The sequence below is a fragment of the Rhinopithecus roxellana genome, chromosome 18 (genome assembly GCF_007565055.1).
Source record: "Rhinopithecus roxellana isolate Shanxi Qingling chromosome 18, ASM756505v1, whole genome shotgun sequence".
NCBI lineage: Eukaryota > Metazoa > Chordata > Mammalia > Primates > Cercopithecidae > Rhinopithecus > Rhinopithecus roxellana.
Window position 1 is genome coordinate 56,352,374 of NC_044566.1, and position 16,683 is coordinate 56,369,056.

The following is a 16,683-nucleotide window of genomic DNA, read 5'->3' on the forward strand; positions in this document are numbered from 1 at the left end:
ATTTTCATTAAAAAATTTCCTGCTAAGGTGTCATTATTAATAAAAATTTATTTATATTTATTTTAGAGCCCATTTCTGAAGCTGTAGTTTGTATGTTGAACACTTCTAAAACCTTTTACTTACGGACAAGTATGAATTGACTTTACAGTGTGTGTGGATCACTGTGATTGGCACTGTGTAGATGAGAGAAAGGAAGGGTGATTATTTGCTTGCTTTTGGAACTTTACTGGGCTTTACAAAATCTTTAGCATCGCCTCTCATCAAATTCATAAATTATATGACTATTTTTAGATGCTGTATTCTGATTCATTCTTAGTGTTTAAATTATCTCTGGTAGCAAATGTACCTACCTTCCAATTTTGAAGTTTTCTGCAAATTTAAATATCTCTAATTCCCAAAGAATATTTTCTATTTTAAATTCACTTTCACACTTCTCTAAGGTCTTTTCAAGCGGATCAGCATTACTATCACCAACCTCAAGGTGAGGAAATGGAGGAATAATGTTTTGTTTTGTTTTTCCAGGATGTGGATCTGTAACCGACAGTGCCAGACTAGCAATCAGAAATCTTTCTTCATCCCTGATGATTAATCATACTTCCATTGTTTGAAAAGTCAGGGCTAGCTCTTGCCCCTAAGCAGAAAAGGCAAAAGAGAGGATAAGTAGGAAAAAAGAAATGGGTATATTTTAGTTTAAATTTAAATATATTTATCTCTTCCTTAGGAGAGAGTTATGTATGTGGCTCAATAGAGCCCTTCAAGAAACTGGAGTACACCAAGAACGTGAACCCCAACTGGTCAGTGAATGTCAAGACCACCTCGGCTTCTCGGGCGGTGTCTTCACTGGCCACTGCCAAAGGGAGCCCTTCCGAGGTGCGAGAGAATAAGGATTTCATTCGGCCCAAGCTGGTCACCATCATCAGAAGTGGTGTGAAGCCGCGGAAAGCTGTCAGGATTCTGCTGAACAAGAAAACGGCTCATTCCTTTGAGCAGGTCCTCACTGATATCACTGATGCCATCAAGCTGGACTCGGGAGTGGTGAAACGCCTGTACACATTGGATGGGAAACAGGTAAGAGACATATTGTGATGTGACTTTGCCTTTGAGGCAAGAACCAGGGAGTTGGAGGGTGTACGTGGTTAAAGCATACCTTTTGCTCAAGTTGTTAAAAGACCTGGGTGACTTAATCAACAAATATGTACTTGCTGGCCCTAGAACAGTCAGAAGTTTGAGTTGAGCAGGATTATTCTTAGGAATAAAGTAAGAAAAAAAATACATATCTTTGAAGATTAAATAATTACTCAGGGATTTCTACTTTTTCATTTATTATTTGCTTAACATAATGGTTCTTTTCTGTCATCTGTTTTCAGTTTTCTCATAGGTCCTATAGCCTTAAGGATGACTGAGGTATGGAAGTAAACTGTGACCAGTAGGGACAATTCTAACTTATTTCTTTGACCTAAATATTTTATGATTTTAAGTCTTTGTAGTGTTCGTTCACTGGTGAGATTTAGTTACATTTTATAGATTTTAAAATATGTATCTAAGAAATGACATATTTCCGTCTGGATAGCTTTAAAGTCATATTTCTAGAATAGTATTTATCTTGTATTTTTCAGTGTTAAAATAAAAGGGAGGTTTTTTAGCTACAGAATGAACATCAGTTGACTTGGATGAGTGATCATTTTAATGTGAATTGGTCAGATGAATCCAAAGGAAGCATTACCTTTTGTTGTCTTGGGTGGATTATTTTTGTAAAGGTTTGGCAGAACCTTGATGGTGAGTTGAATTAAAAAAAACATTGATTATATGTACAGCATGATTTACTAGTTATTCAGAGTTTACCAGATTACATTTTTGAGCACACTATCTTTGATGGAAGTTTAGTTTTTAATGCGGTGCTATCAAAATGCTTTAAAAAATTTTTTTGAGGGATAATTTGGATGATTTATATGTATAGAAAATACTAAAATTAAAATGATTCATGAATTAAAAAACTGATCTTATTAAATAGAAGACTCCTCCAAGTTCTTAAAGGGTAGCACATTCGAACTTTCTGAATTAGAAATAGATGCTAATCCTAGAAAGAGTATTAGTCATGAAAGAATACTTCCTTTAGGGATTCATTCAGATGCTCTAAATTATAAAATTCATTAGGAAAGAAGGAATATGTGCCAGTTGTTCATTTGTATTTACCATCTTTTGCTTGTCTGATAACCCTTGCCCTAAGTATCATGAGGATAAGGATTCTAATGGATGAGATTCTCTACTGAATGAGATCTAGTCTTCTAGATTTAAGAGTCTGTAGCCTAAATGTCATCAATCTATCAATGACCAGAAAGTTCATGCTGGCTTGTGAGTTATAGTAGCAATAAGATGGCAAATTTCACCTTTACACATTTAAACCCTTCACTGGCTCCATTTCTAATGAGTTATTCAAACATCTTGTAGTTCTGAATTTTCACATATTGAATTTTCTCAAGATGGGAGTTCATCTATTTTCATAAATATATACTTATTCAAGTAAATATTTTTATAAAGTGTCTCATTAGAGCAAAGAATACATATGGATAAATGTTCCCTCTCCCTGCCTCACTTCAGAATTTTGGTAGCTCCAAATTGCTACTCTGAATCTAAAAATCAGCTTTAATGACTTTAGCTAAAATTTGCCATCAGCTGATTATTTAATTTTGTTTATTTCAGGATCCCTAGAATCCCTAGAATAGGTATGATGTTCTCAATTGTTTTCTTCCTTACTGAATTTGTCTAGTATCAGTATTTGATAACGGCTAGTTTGCTGTGGTTTACATGTAAATAACCCGAAGTCATGGGAAGGAATCCCAGGTTTAATGTCAAAAGACCAGGATTCAAGTCTTGGCTCAGTCATAGATTCCTTATGTTTTTAGCAAAACACTTAACTGAACCTCATTATCCTCATCAGTGAAACACAGATAAAATGATTACCTGTATTTTATAGAGTGCTTGTGTGTCAACTATGATGATACATGCGATAGCAATTTGGATATATAATGATGATAGCTTTACTAAGCATTGTTCTAAGTGCTTTGCATATATTAGCATGTTTAATCCTCATAACAACTTGCTTATTATCCCCATTTAACAGATGAGAACACTAAGGCACAGAACTTGTTAAAAACATGCCCAAGACCACACAGCTATGATTTAAACTGGTCTTGCTCCAGAGCTTGTGCTGGTAACTACTGTACCACTTTAGATTATGTGAAAGCACCAAACTGACGCAATTGAGAAAGAATTGTTAAGGGAGTAATCTGTCCAAGGAATATCATCTGAAATATTTCTGCTCTGTCCTTTTTTTCCTGCAGTCATTCTGCTGACTGTTGTGCTCAACTGCTGTTTGTCAAGCATTCAGTTTGCTGCTATGGCATTTCCCCTAGTGTTGGCATGTTCTCTTCATAGCAGGACCAGTGGAAAGCTGCAGAGGAATTGGATGATTAAGTGGAAAGAACATAAAGACTTATTCCTTGGGTTCCCAGTGGGAACAAAGATGCTTCCTCATGGACCCCAGGAGTCTTTGGAATCATTTTGCCTCAAAAGAGAAATCTGTCTCATAAGCAGTTTGTTAGAATTTTTGACAACACTGGCAGAGACTGAGGCTTGATAATCCTCTGAGAATAAACCACTTTCCTCCATGCTATCCTATGGAATAATGCTTGGCCATAGTGGGGTGGCACCTGCACTGCTACCATCTTGACCTGCCTGTGGTGACATCAGGGTAGGGTCCTTATGCTGCCAACAAGATGTCACCCTAAGATGACTTGTCCCACCTTTTTAAAAAATAGTTTAACTGAACCCTTACGTCAGCTCCATTAACAATATGGGAATTCCAATGCCTAGTAAAGAATTTCATGTTTTTGGATTGAGGAAGTAGAATTGTTTAAAAAAAATGAATTGCTTGAGTGCTTTGAGTAAATGGGTAGAGAGGAAGATGGTTTTGTAGATTGCCTTAGGGCAGCCTGCAGGTGTATCCATGGCATGAAAACTGTTGACGCTGGGATTTTGGACAATGGAACCATGAAAGCCGGAGCCTGCTGTTTCATCTGTTACCCAGAGGAGACGGACACTGGAGGGAATAGACCACATGCCATTCTCTCTTGTTTCTACCACCACTCCTTGCTCCATTGCCTCTTGGGTTTGTGTTAGCCCTAAGCGAGGAGTTCATCGAACAGTACTTTTCTTGATGTTTTTAGACTGAGATAAGGAAATGAACGTTTTGGAAATGCTGCACAATCTAGAAAAGATTTTGCAGGAAGCTACAATTGGCCAAGATGACCGTTGTGGTTCATAAGCAGCCTGTGCGTGAGCAAACCCTTTCTAATAATTTCAGCTCCATTCTTTATTCAGGGGCACTGAAGCTTCAGTAAATGGTTGCCCCACCCTTCCTTGTCTTCCTTGCAACTTCCAGGGTGACTGCTCACCAGGTCATCAGTCATTTTGCTGGCATGGCTGGGAATTCAAGGAAGCACTTACCATGCCTTAATTTCAGTGATGCATTTTTTTTTTTTTTTTAATCTGGGCCTTGGTTAGAGACCTCCAAAGAAGAAAAAGGGACATTTTCTAGCTGACAGTTAAAATCATGTCCCCTGAACCCATGTCCAAGGGGAGGATTTGCAGGATCTGAGAGTCTGAGAGTCTCTTCCTCTTGCCCAAGCCCAAGCTCTGGATGTTGGAACTTTGCTGTGGGTTATTCACTCAACCTGCCAAGCAGTTCCTCCCAGAGGACATTTGGAGTATAATTGTTTTTTAAGTGCTTAAAATAAGCCTAAAAGTTACCAGATTTGCTACAAAGATACCCTTGCATCTCTCCTGACTCCTTTTATGGAAAAGCAAATCTGGCTTTCTTGTGCTGCTTAATCTGTGGTTCTTGAATCCTTTCTTAGAAACATAGAACAGCTAGTGCCTAAGTAGGTGATTTACACTATAAAGAACATAGACAGGACACTTCTCAATGATCCCCTTCCCACTGAAATATAGCAGTGACAAACTAGATAGCTCTTTAAGTAGAAAACAAATGCACATCCCTATCTTATCTACTTTTCAACATCAAAGATCTGTACAACATTGCAGCACGCTTTAGTGAAGAGAAAAAAACCCAGGGATGTTATATTTTTATCTTACAGACATTTCACATAGGCCATGGACTTTATAAAATCTACCCCTGCTAGCATGCTAGAGTGAGCAAACCATGTATTGTTTTCCCAATATGGGAAACATTAGGAATTACTCAGCTGAAGTAAGGGTAGTCATAAACTGATTTAGATGGTAAACCATGAGAAAGCATCATAACTGCCATTTTGAGGACATCTCAGTAGCTGTTGATAAATTAATCCATTATTACCTCTTCTCTGTATCTTTTGATCATGAATCCTTACTGCCTGTTGTAAACGTAAAGCTCAAAAGATGCTTGTAAATGAGTCAGTAATTGCCGCCATTTATTTTAGGTGTTTAATATAGGAGTTTATTTGATTACGGGAAATGGTAATGATGATTAATAGGAATCTATGAATCAGACATCACAAAATGGTCTTTATTTTCTTCCTTTGGGCTTTTAATATCTAATTCTAATCTGAAGTAAAAATAATTTGGTCCACTCTTGAGTTTACAGTGCTTAATGTATGTCTTCCTCTTACAAGTGAAAAAACTGGTACAAATTATTATTACATCTGACTTTGGCTATAGGAGTTGATAAGCATAGAAAATGTGGAAACTAGAGGTTTCCAGATAAAATGTAAAACCTTTAGAATCTGATCGGATTGATTTGGAATGGAAAAGGAGGTTTTCTGTAGCTGTTAAGAGCAGTGGCATTTTTCCTTTTTTATTAGTAGAACTTTTCTGTGACAGTTCTAATCAACTTCTGCAAGCGTATTAAACCCTTCATTCTTGGTATAAAGATTGTGTACTATTGATTTGCTACACTTACCTATGTAGTAAAAGGGAATGTAATACTTTTTAGTTTTGTCTGCAATTGGAGTAAAAAAGCAGTTAATACAAGTAATTTAGCTTATACTTTAAAATGTCAAATTAAACTTTTCTACAAAAGCTCAGAGCACATGTTAAACCATCCTCATGATTTATTAGAGCTATGAATTGATGGAAATAGGTGATTTCAAAGAAAAAGAAGTTTAAGAATCATAGTGACACTTCACTTACAGAAATAAAGTGTTCAGAATAGAATGTGCTATTTTAGGTCACATATCTTTGGTCAATATTCAGGACTCATGAGCTACACCTGTCCTTATGTAGATATTAGTGCCTTCAAATTGGGAAGATTTTAAATCCTTTTTTTTTTTTTCCACTTTGAGCTTCTCTGAGGATGTGATCAATTATAGGTACCTGCAGTGATGCATATTTTAAGGCTTAGATTCCTTTTAGCAAAAGTCAGTTTTCTGTAAATTGCATTCTAGCTCGCTATAAAATGAATTCTAAGTTCTCTTAGTGTTCCACGGCTGTACTGAAGATAGGTTTTCTAAAGCCCTTCCATAGTGTGCTGAGAGCATCTGGGGGACGTTTACAAGTCTACTGGCTTTGTGATTGCCTTCTGGTGGTGACTTCTCTTGCTTCTATGACAGCTGGAGCCCTGACCTGGCCTGTGAGCCTTTTCTGTCTGGCAGGAGCATGTTGGGATGATGGAAAGAACTTGGACTTTAAAGTCAACTGGTCAGTCAGTTATTCCTGCAACAAACAAACAAAAAAATTCAGCTGAGCCTGGACTGAGATTTCAGTCTGGAAAATCTAGCTTGTGGTTTTTCATCCAAGCCTGGAAAATTTAGTTAGCCTACCCAACTTACTGATTAGTTAAGTTTACAATTTCTGTATATTGAATTTACTTATAATGAGGAAATTTGCTTATGTATGCTATAAATTAAGTATAGATACATGTGATAACATGACACAGAGGAAAAACATTAGTTCCATAGAATTATAGACTTCAGTTCAAATCTGTCCTCTACTCTGGGCACACTGAAATTTATCCTCCTATTGGAAATAGTTCACACCCTGATAATCCTCAGTTTCATCATCCATATATTGTGAATAATAATAATGATAATAATGCTTGCTTTATAAGTTGTCACGAGGACTAAATGAAACAATTCACGTGGCAAATTTAGCACTGTGATTGGTACCAAATTGTTGGTAGTTGTTATAATGGAAATGCTGACACCTAAGTTGCTTTTGGAAAAAAATCATATTTTAAATGTGCCAAAGGGACTCGCTGTTTTAAATTATCCTTTTATAATGACTAATCATATTTTCCTTTGTATATGTGGCTTTTCACATGGAAATGCTTCATGATAGAATAAAAAGAGCATGGAATTTGAAATGAGACACTTACTAATATAAAGTCAAATCCTGACTCGAATACTCATTAGTGGTGTGACCTCTGGCAAATCAGGTAAACTCTCTGAATCTCAATTTCCTCTTCTTTAAGATGGCATAGTAATGCATACCTCATAATATTGGGGTGATAATTAATTGGCAAAATATGTATATAAAGGCCTTGGCTTAACACGTGGTAGGTCCTCTAACAATATCAGTCCTTCTCCCTTCTGTTCTCATATTCCAGGCTTTCCTAAAAATATAAGACCCTTGTAGTTGTATAATACCATGAATGTGGAACTGGTCATTTTGCACTGTTTCCATTGTAACTGAACTACTGTACCTGAACTACTAACGACTGTATTTTTATCATCCCATTTATTGTCATTCAGTTGTGAATGTGATGCAGATAGTTTATTCACTTTCTTCTTCAAAGGTACAGGTCATTCCTTAAAGGCATCTTTCTATTGGCAAGCCATCCCACCAAGAAAGTAATATTACTATTAGTATCATTTGTTGAAAACCTTCTCAGTGCCTGGCACTGGACTCATTGCTATATATATTTACATTGATGATTATATTGATAATTGAAGGTAATCTCATGAACCCCAGCTCTGCAAAGCAAGAACCTACTCATTTCTCAAGATTCAGCTCAAAGGTGGCCTTGTCTGTGAAATCTTTCCTATCTTCCCCACGTAAAATTGACAACTCCTGCTCTTGGGACCTGTTCACTGTACATTGTGCGTAGCCATGCAAATGTTCATTATGCTGGTCTATTGTAATTCCTGTCTCCTCCTTTCGATTTTATAGGATGAGGCTAAGAAAGGTGTCCTATTGGCCTTTGAGTCTCCAGAGCTTGACCTGGTAAATGATTGAATGACTAAGTAGCTGGATGATTGACCAGTTTGCTGTGGTCTATCCACTTGGCATTAGCACATGGCTCCAGTATTCAGCAAGGTCCTTACAGGTCATGGCCTTGGTCACCCTGGGCTGCCTTGGTCACCCTGGGCTGCCTTGGTCACCCTGGGCTGTGGTCGTGGGTAGCCATAAATGATGATGGTGCCCTCTGCAGTGTGACCACACACTACATTACCATGCACACCACACCATGGTGCTGTTTCTAGCTAGGGCTTCTTCATGAAAGATTCTAGTGTAGAAAAGAAAAAGAATGCATCTGCCAATTTTAGATCATTTTCGCTATTGAAAGCACTTTCATTTTGTGGGGGAACAATAGATATTCTGTTAGAAACATCTCGCCGTCTGAGTCAGGAGAATTGCTCTAAACCTTCCTGACATTGCCTTAGCCATCCAGTGAATAAAGAGAAGAATTGATCAATATGTCCCATGGATTTAAAAATTGGTGATGGGCCAATAGGAGATGTGCATGAAAAGCATCTGGCCTAATTATCGCAGAGACACAAACCTGCAGTATTCAAGGGTGTTTGTGGTGGTAGAGTATAATATGTTGCATCAGATTTTCCTGATTAGTTTTTAAATCATTGAAACTAAATTAAATGAAAGAAATCTGTTTCAGAAATTAAATGGAACTTTAAAAATCCAATTTTAAATAGGAACTGTGTTGTAAACAACATGCCTTAGAAACAAAAGGACAGATGGGAGATTTATTTTTTAATTGGTCTTGTCCTTTGTAAGATTAATACATAATCTTTGTAAAGAATTTTGAAGGAAATGGGAAAATATTAAGATAAATTAAAATTACTCACAGTCGTGTTGAGAAGATGGCCCTTGCTCATATTTTGGTCTTTTTTCCTTTGTCTTCTTTTTTTTTTTTTTTTTTTTTTTGAGTCTTGTTCTGTCTCCCAGGTTGGAGTGCAGTGGTGCAATCTGAGCTCACTGCAACCTCTCCACCTCCCAGGCCCCAGTGATTCTCCTGTCTCAGCCTCCCAAGTAGCTGGGATTACAGGTGCATGCCACCACACCCAGCTAATTTTTGCATTTTTAGTACAGACGAGGTTTCACCATGTTGGCCAGGCTGGTCTCGAACTCCTGACCTCCAGTGATCTGCTAGCTTCAGCCTCCCGAAGTGCTGGAATTACAGGTGTGAGCCACAGCACCTGGCCCTGTCTTTTTCTTTAAAACAAACAAAAACAACAACAACAACAACAAAAACCTCAGATCCCACTCTGTGTGCAGTTTGGCTCCTTGCTGCTACCTTCAGGGGACAGTCTGCACATTCATGTGAGAAACATATCAAACCATCCCCTCTCTAACTTTGTTATTTCATTGTCCAGGGTCAGAGCCCCTGAAGTCAGGTTTCCCAGTGTGCTTTCCTCTCTTGTGACTTGTCTGTAGAGCCTCTTTTGTCTGTCTTCTGACTTATGGCTGATAGTAATCATGTTCCAAAGTCCGATCGAGAAGGAAACAGCATATAAAGTAGCAATTCTTGAGATGCTGTTCAGTGTCATCAGTTACTGGAGGTTAAAAGTATCTCAGACTCCATCTGCTCTGTCAAGAATCCTCTTAGAAAAAAAGTCACATTTTTCAAAACATGTCTGATTCCATAAGTCCAGTCTGGTTTTTGTAAATGCCAGGTAACAGGATTTTTAGGTCAATGGGAGCACAGTCACCATGATCTTTTATGAGTTCCTCCCTGAGGGAAAAACACAGGGTCGTTCTCTTTCTGTGGGTAATCACTTCTGCTTGGCATTAGAAAGGTCTGTACACCTGTGTGAGACCAAAATATCCTGGAGAAAGAAGATAGTGCTTTGTTGATTTCTGTATTCACGACTACCCTCATTAGATGCTTACAGTTTGTTAAATGACATTTCTTAGTTTTAACTTGTGGCTCATCCTTTAACAAGTAGATTACAGGGCTAGGAGTGCCCCTACAAGAGATCTTTCCATTCCCTTTGTCTGTACTTGGAAGACCATAAACTAAACTTGCCTTGGCAGATAGTAACATACAATTGACTTTTTTATTAAAAACAAAACAAAACAAAACAAAACAAAACACACACGCAAACCTTCCAGGAAGAAAATAACTCAAGGTAAGCACTAGCTTTAAAAAAAAAATTAGACTAGACATTTTACTTCTGATGCTTTTTCACAGTGAGAGTCTGGAACCTAGAAACTGCTTACACAACAGAAATAAGTTGTAAAGAGTTCTGCTGTGTGCACAGGTGTATGCTTCATTAGTGTTCTTAAAAACCTCACTGCCAGCCAGGTACAGTGGCTCATGCCTGTAATCCCAAGACTTTGGGAGGCTGAGAGGGGCGGATCACTTGAGATCAGGAGTTCGAGACCAGCCTGGCCAACACGGTGAAACTCCATCTCTACTAAAATACAGAAATTACCTGGGTGTGGTGGTGGATGCCTGTAATACCAGCTACTCGGGAGGCTGAGGCAGGAGAATCACTTGAACCTCAAAGGCGGAGGTTGCAGTGAGGCGAGATGGCGCTAGTGCACTCCAGCCCAGCCTGGGTGACAGAGTGAGACTCCCACTCAAAAGAAAAAAAAAAAAAAAAATTAAATAAATAAATAAATAAATAAAAACCTCAGTACCAAGAGTGGTCCCAAGACAGTAGCAGCAAGGCCACCAGGGACCAGGTAGAGATGCAGACCCTCAGGCCCCACACAGACCTACTGAGTCAGAATGTGATTTCAACAAGATTCTCGGGCTGTGTATATTCACATTTAAGTTTCAGAAGTGCTGCTCAGGAGACTGAAGAGTATGAATGGAACATCAGAATGCAAAGCCCTAAAGATGGCGAACCCTGGCTGTTGCTGCATGGTAGATGCATTAAACATCAGTTTTAGCTGATTTTGCAGTTTTATTAGCATCCTAATGCCAATGTTGACATCAGATGGCAAGATATGATTGCCAGCAACAACGTTCTGGAAAGCAGCCAGTGCATTAGTGTGAAATGTGTTCTCACTGCAATCTAGCCTCAGTGGGCTGCCTCATGTGGACGGTGGATGGCTTCCGGTATGGAGAATAAATGTAGGTTAAAGAGGCAGGAAGGCTGAACAAACACTGTGGAAACATGGATCCCGAGGAAGAGATTAATGCCACTAAGTGCATAGGCGTACTGTTAGAAGTTGTCTGTATCTCCCCTCAATACGCTGCACAAACTGAATATGATCCCTGTGCTGCTTCTGGGTGCCTTCTGTGGGAATGAATGGAAGTCATTAACTGGTACTGAGAACCGATTTTCGATCTTCGACTATTATCAGATGGAGTTCCTACGCGTGAGACAATTCCCAACATGGACGATGCCCAGAAAGACGTGGGCTTTTTTTTTTTTTTTTTTTTTGAGACGGAGTCTCACGCTGTCACCCAGACTGGAGTGTAGTGGCCGGATCTCAGCTCACTGCAAGCTCCTCCTCCTGGGTTCACGCCATTCTCCCACCTCAGCCTCCCGAGTAGCTGGGACTACAGGTGCCCACCACGTCGCCCAGCTAGTTTTTTGTATTTTTTAGTAGAGACGGGGTTTCACCGTTTTAGCCAGAATGGTATCTATCTCCTGACCTCGTGATCCGCCCGTCTGGGCCTCCCAAAGTGCTGGGATTACAGGCTTGAGCCACTGTGCCCGGCCAATGTGGGCTGTTTTTAAGGTGTGCAGGAATGGAGGGGTGATTCTTGAAATAATTTCCAGCTGTAATGATTTCCTAGGCATGCCCAAGGATTTAGTGGCCAAGAGTCTTATGTACCGCAGACTTGACTGTGGAAAACAACAATGGATGGGATAAGCTGGTGTGAAGGAACCACCTAGTAATCAGAATTAGAGTGATTTTCTTATGACACAGCCTGGGAGGTTAAGAGACTGAGGCAGTGTCGCCTATTTAATTCAGCTGGTGGCTGGCAGGGACTGCGCAACAATTAGGGCAGACGGGGCTTTGCAAACAGCCATACAATGCCCAGCGACCCCATCAACAGGGCCTTTTTCTAATGGGAAGGTCAATTCCATCTCTGAGGTTATAGCTCTAAATTACGGAAAAAATAATAAGCCCTAGAAATAAGTGGGGTCCGTACACAAAGAACCAGTAAGAGGTTCGTTTCTGTCATTGGTTGATACAGCGGCCCTGGGAAGAGTAAAATTACTGACATATTTCTCAGGCCATTTCTGAGATTGGTCTACTGTGAAAGGAGTAGTGCAGGCTTATTGTATTTTGTTTCTTGGTAACATCATCATTTTTGTTTGTTTGTTCGTTTGAGACAGGACCTTGCTCTGTCACTCAGGCATCTTACTCTGTCACTGTTACTCAAGGTCACAGTGACGTGACCTTGGCTCACTGCAGCCTCCACCTCCCGGGCCCAAGTAATTCTCTGACCACGGCCTCCCAAGCAGCTGGGACTACAGGCATGCACCACCATGCCTGGCTAATTTTTGTGTGTGCTTTTTTTTTTTTGTAGTGACAGGGTTTTGCCATGTTGTCCAGGCTGGCCTCGAACGCCTGGACTCAAGCAATCCTCCCGCCTCAGCCTCCAAAAATGCTGGGATTACAGGTGTGAGCCACCATGCCTGGCCAATCGTTTTCTTATATAGCAAAAATTGCTTTTCTCTTTATTTACATTTTGTGTCAAATTGGTAGACTTAGCCACTGTGTATTGAGAAAAAAAAATACATCCATTGATTAAATCCTTGCTGCATTTGGCAACAGTTTATAGGAAAAGGGAGAATTTCTGAAGATCATGCTGTGATGCCTCGGATACGTTCAGTTTGAGAAAATCTAATCTCATGCATTATTGTATTATGCAGATTGCCAGTTATCGACAGTGACCATAAAAAACAAAGACCTGTTACAAAGCCTGTTAGGTGAACAGACTATTCACAGAGTTGTCTTTGGTTTTGCCAAATTGGATCAAGAGTTTCACCTGGGTTTTATTAAGATGATTGTGCTTTAGCTTTTTAACATAAATGTCTTTTAATGTTTAAAATATGCATGTCCTTGTAGACTTGTTAGATCAGGAAACATTGATTCAGCATGGATTCTGTGCCAGCACTGGGAATATCTTAGTTTTCTTTCAGTGAGCAGTGGGAAGATTTGGGAGAACTCTTCACAATAGAATCCTAAGAGAAGAGTCCTCTTAGACTCACTGCAAGCTTTGTTACTAGAGAAACTTGCTTTTTCACATTTGTATGTTCATGAGAGTAGGAGATGATTAATACAGCTAATCTTATTTGAGGATGTCCTTGTACCGTTTGAAAATGTGACTGTCGAAACACTGTGAGTAACATTGCCTTCAAACTTTAAATAACTGAAAGACGTGTTTTACTTTATAGTTGAATTAATAACACTTCTAGCACATTAAGAATCCAAATAATGCTGGGCGTGGGGGCTCATGCGTGTAATCCCAGCACTTTGGGAGGCCGAGGCAGGCAGACTGCCTGAGGTCAGGATTCGAGACCAGCCTGGCCGATGTGGTGAAACCCCGTCTCTACTAAAAATACAAAAATGAGCCAGGTGTGGTGGCACGCACCTGTAATCCCAACTACTCAGGAGGCTGAGGCAGGAGAATCGCTTGAACCCGGGAGGTGGAGGTTGCAGTGAGCCTAGATCACGCCATTGCACTCCAGCCTGGGCAATAAGAGTGAAACTCCATCTCCAGAAAAAAAAAAAAAATGTAAATAATATTAAAAGCTTACTTTTGTGTATCAGCATGCTAGTAAACAGATTTCCACTAAAATTAGTCCTTGTACTCTAAGCTTGTGGCAGATTTTAGAAGCCCTTAAAATAAATACTAAATGTCCCAGCCCTCAGTTTTATGAGCCTGCACTTTCCCATTGAGGCATATTGGGAATCAGGTGTGTAAAGTTCCTGTTCATTTTCTACCATCAGTTAAAGTGAGAGGGAAGTTACTTTCAAAGCGTTACAAGGTTATCAAAATGCAAGAGAACTTGACTTTGGAGATGTTTACACCCACATACCTACATTCTGGGGCACGAGAGAACTAGAGGAAGAACCAGAGGAAATGTGAATCTATTTTGAGGACTGGCAACATTAATGATGCTGTTTTCTGGGTCTTAAAATTACTTTTTTTTTTTTTTTCCAAGAGAAAAATGAAGCTTTATGCTATGTATTTGAATAATTGCAAATCTCTCTCTCTCAGTGCTTCTCTCACCTGGAAGGACCAGTGTGAATGACCCCACTGTAAATGGATTCTGTTCATGTGACTTTTCCTTTGTCCTATTTGCCTTGTAATTTGGTCTGACATCAGCTGAAGAAAGTGTGTCAGATCAGTTCTGGGATACCGCCCCAGCTCTGTGCCAGAAAATGAGTGATAACACTTTGTGTAATAAATCAAAAGTTGGAAGACATTTTCTGTTACAACAGCTGGAAACATTTTCTCCAGTTTACGTGAAGATTGCCGAGTAATTGGCATTCCAGGAAGGTAAAGGACTGAATCTGTCCCTGGGGGTGAGGCTTTGTAGAAAAGAATAAAATCATCTTGTATGTTGAACCCAGCCCAGGGATAATAACATCAATAAATGTAGAATCGTAGCTAGTGTTTCTTGAATGTTTACCATATGCCAGGCACTAACTAAAATTTCTCTTTTTTACCCCATTAACAGTATTATGGGAGTAGATACTATTGTTATCTCCATTTCACAGATGCAAAATCAGGGGGAAAGTAACTGGCCCAAGTGATTAGTACCTGGTGAAGGCAGACTGACATTCTTAACCACAGTATCATATCTGACATTATATAGTGTTTTCCAAATACTTTAAGTATATAAAATCCAGGTGCATTTTTTTTTTTTTTTTTTTTTTTTGGTGAGAATGCTCACAATTCATTACTAAGCTTTATTGGTGTGCCTGCTGGAGTTTAAAAATATTTCTCTTCTGAAATTATCAAATTCCTATGATCTGTTGTCTTTAAACACAGTAAGATTACTATACTACCCTGTTAAAAGGGTTGGACGGGGTTGCCAAAAGACAGTAAATGTTGAGAAAGCTACTGAAATGTCTTCTTTCAATGTCTTCTGTTTCTTGCTATTTTGGTTCCTATTTGGATTGTTAATGATTATGAAAATAATCCATTTAGAGTAATTTTAAAAACTTAAGAATCTTACTTTAGATTATTATAAAAATGTATATTCCCAATAGTGGAAAAAGAACATTTTTAATGTAATTAACACATCACAGAGATATACAGTACAACTATTTTATAGTGTGAATATCACAAAATTTAAAAACATGTCAACTTTAAAATAAAAAATGATTACAACTTTATAATGCTGTAATTTTCATACCATAAAAAGCACCCATTTTAAGTATATTATTTAAGGATTTTAATAAATCCAAAGAGTCATGCAACCATCACCACATTCCAGTGTTAGACACTTTGACCAAGAAAGTTCCTTCATCTGCATTTGCAGTCAATCTGGGCTCCCACCTCTAGCCCAACAGCCACTGATCTGCTTATTAGCCACATCAACTTTTAAATATTGACCTCGTTTTCCTATCTGCTTTTATAGAAAAGTCTCTTTTATACCTTCTAAGTCATTCGTGTAATTATGGATTCACTAAGTTCATTGCCTTTAACCTGTAACTGTAGCCTCCATCCTCTGCAGCTCGATGTGACCAGCGCTGGGTTTTATTGGGTTTTTATAAGTAACTTATTACAGAGGTTATGTAGCCAGTTTCAGCACCGTGAGCCACTTATTATCTTTGCACTTTTTGCACATATGGTATTTCTGAGCTCGCTCCAGACTTAGGTATCCAGGAGAAGAAACCTTTCATGTTCATGGCAGGATGGAATAATTGTTGTCTTCTAAGCCCTAGGGGTGCTTCCTTGGGGCCTATTCTTCTCTCCTACCTTCTTGGGGACCCATTTGGTGCTATTTGCTTTGTTACAGTCGAAAATACCATTTATAAGCTGATTAGGTTTCACATGATATTAACATATTTCAAGCTGTGTGTATCTTTTTGCATTTCATAGTTAAAATATGGCTTCCATGTGCTTTGTCTGTTCCTTGGATAAGATCCAATTATTTCCTAATCTCTCTCACTCCCTCTTCATGGTGGGTTTCCCGCTTGTCCTTTCATCACTTTGCTATTCAAGATCTTTGAGGACTTTTTAAAAATTGCCTATTTCTCTCTTCTCAAGGAAAGAGACTTAATTGTGCGTTTTAATATCCTGCCGTACAGTAAAGCCGCACCTGGGGGATCACGTTCACTGAACCATCATTGAAAACACCTTTGTACTTCAGTGTTAAGATGCTGCTGGCTTTGGATTCCAGAACAGTTTGTGTATTCAGTGTATACTTATCTTCTTTTTCTTGTTCAAGGCCATCTCTAAACCAAAAACAAGGACTGGTCTCCCCTGTGAAGCCTCTTAGAAGATGAGAAAGAAAAGTTGGTCTC

At 39.0% G+C, this 16,683-nt stretch overlaps 1 protein-coding gene across 6 annotated transcripts in view; it reads left to right on the forward strand.

Moving 5' to 3' along the window:
* The window catches only part of DCLK1 (doublecortin like kinase 1), a 359,929-nt gene that overhangs the window by 19,894 nt on the left and 323,352 nt on the right, over positions 1 to 16,683 (forward strand). For all 6 annotated transcript variants that reach the window (XM_030922322.1, XM_010383111.2, XM_030922321.1 and 3 more), the window contains exon 3: positions 722 to 1,068. In XM_030922322.1, coding sequence (XP_030778182.1) covers positions 722 to 1,068 — 347 coding nt within the window. The remainder of the gene's footprint in view (positions 1 to 721; positions 1,069 to 16,683) is intronic.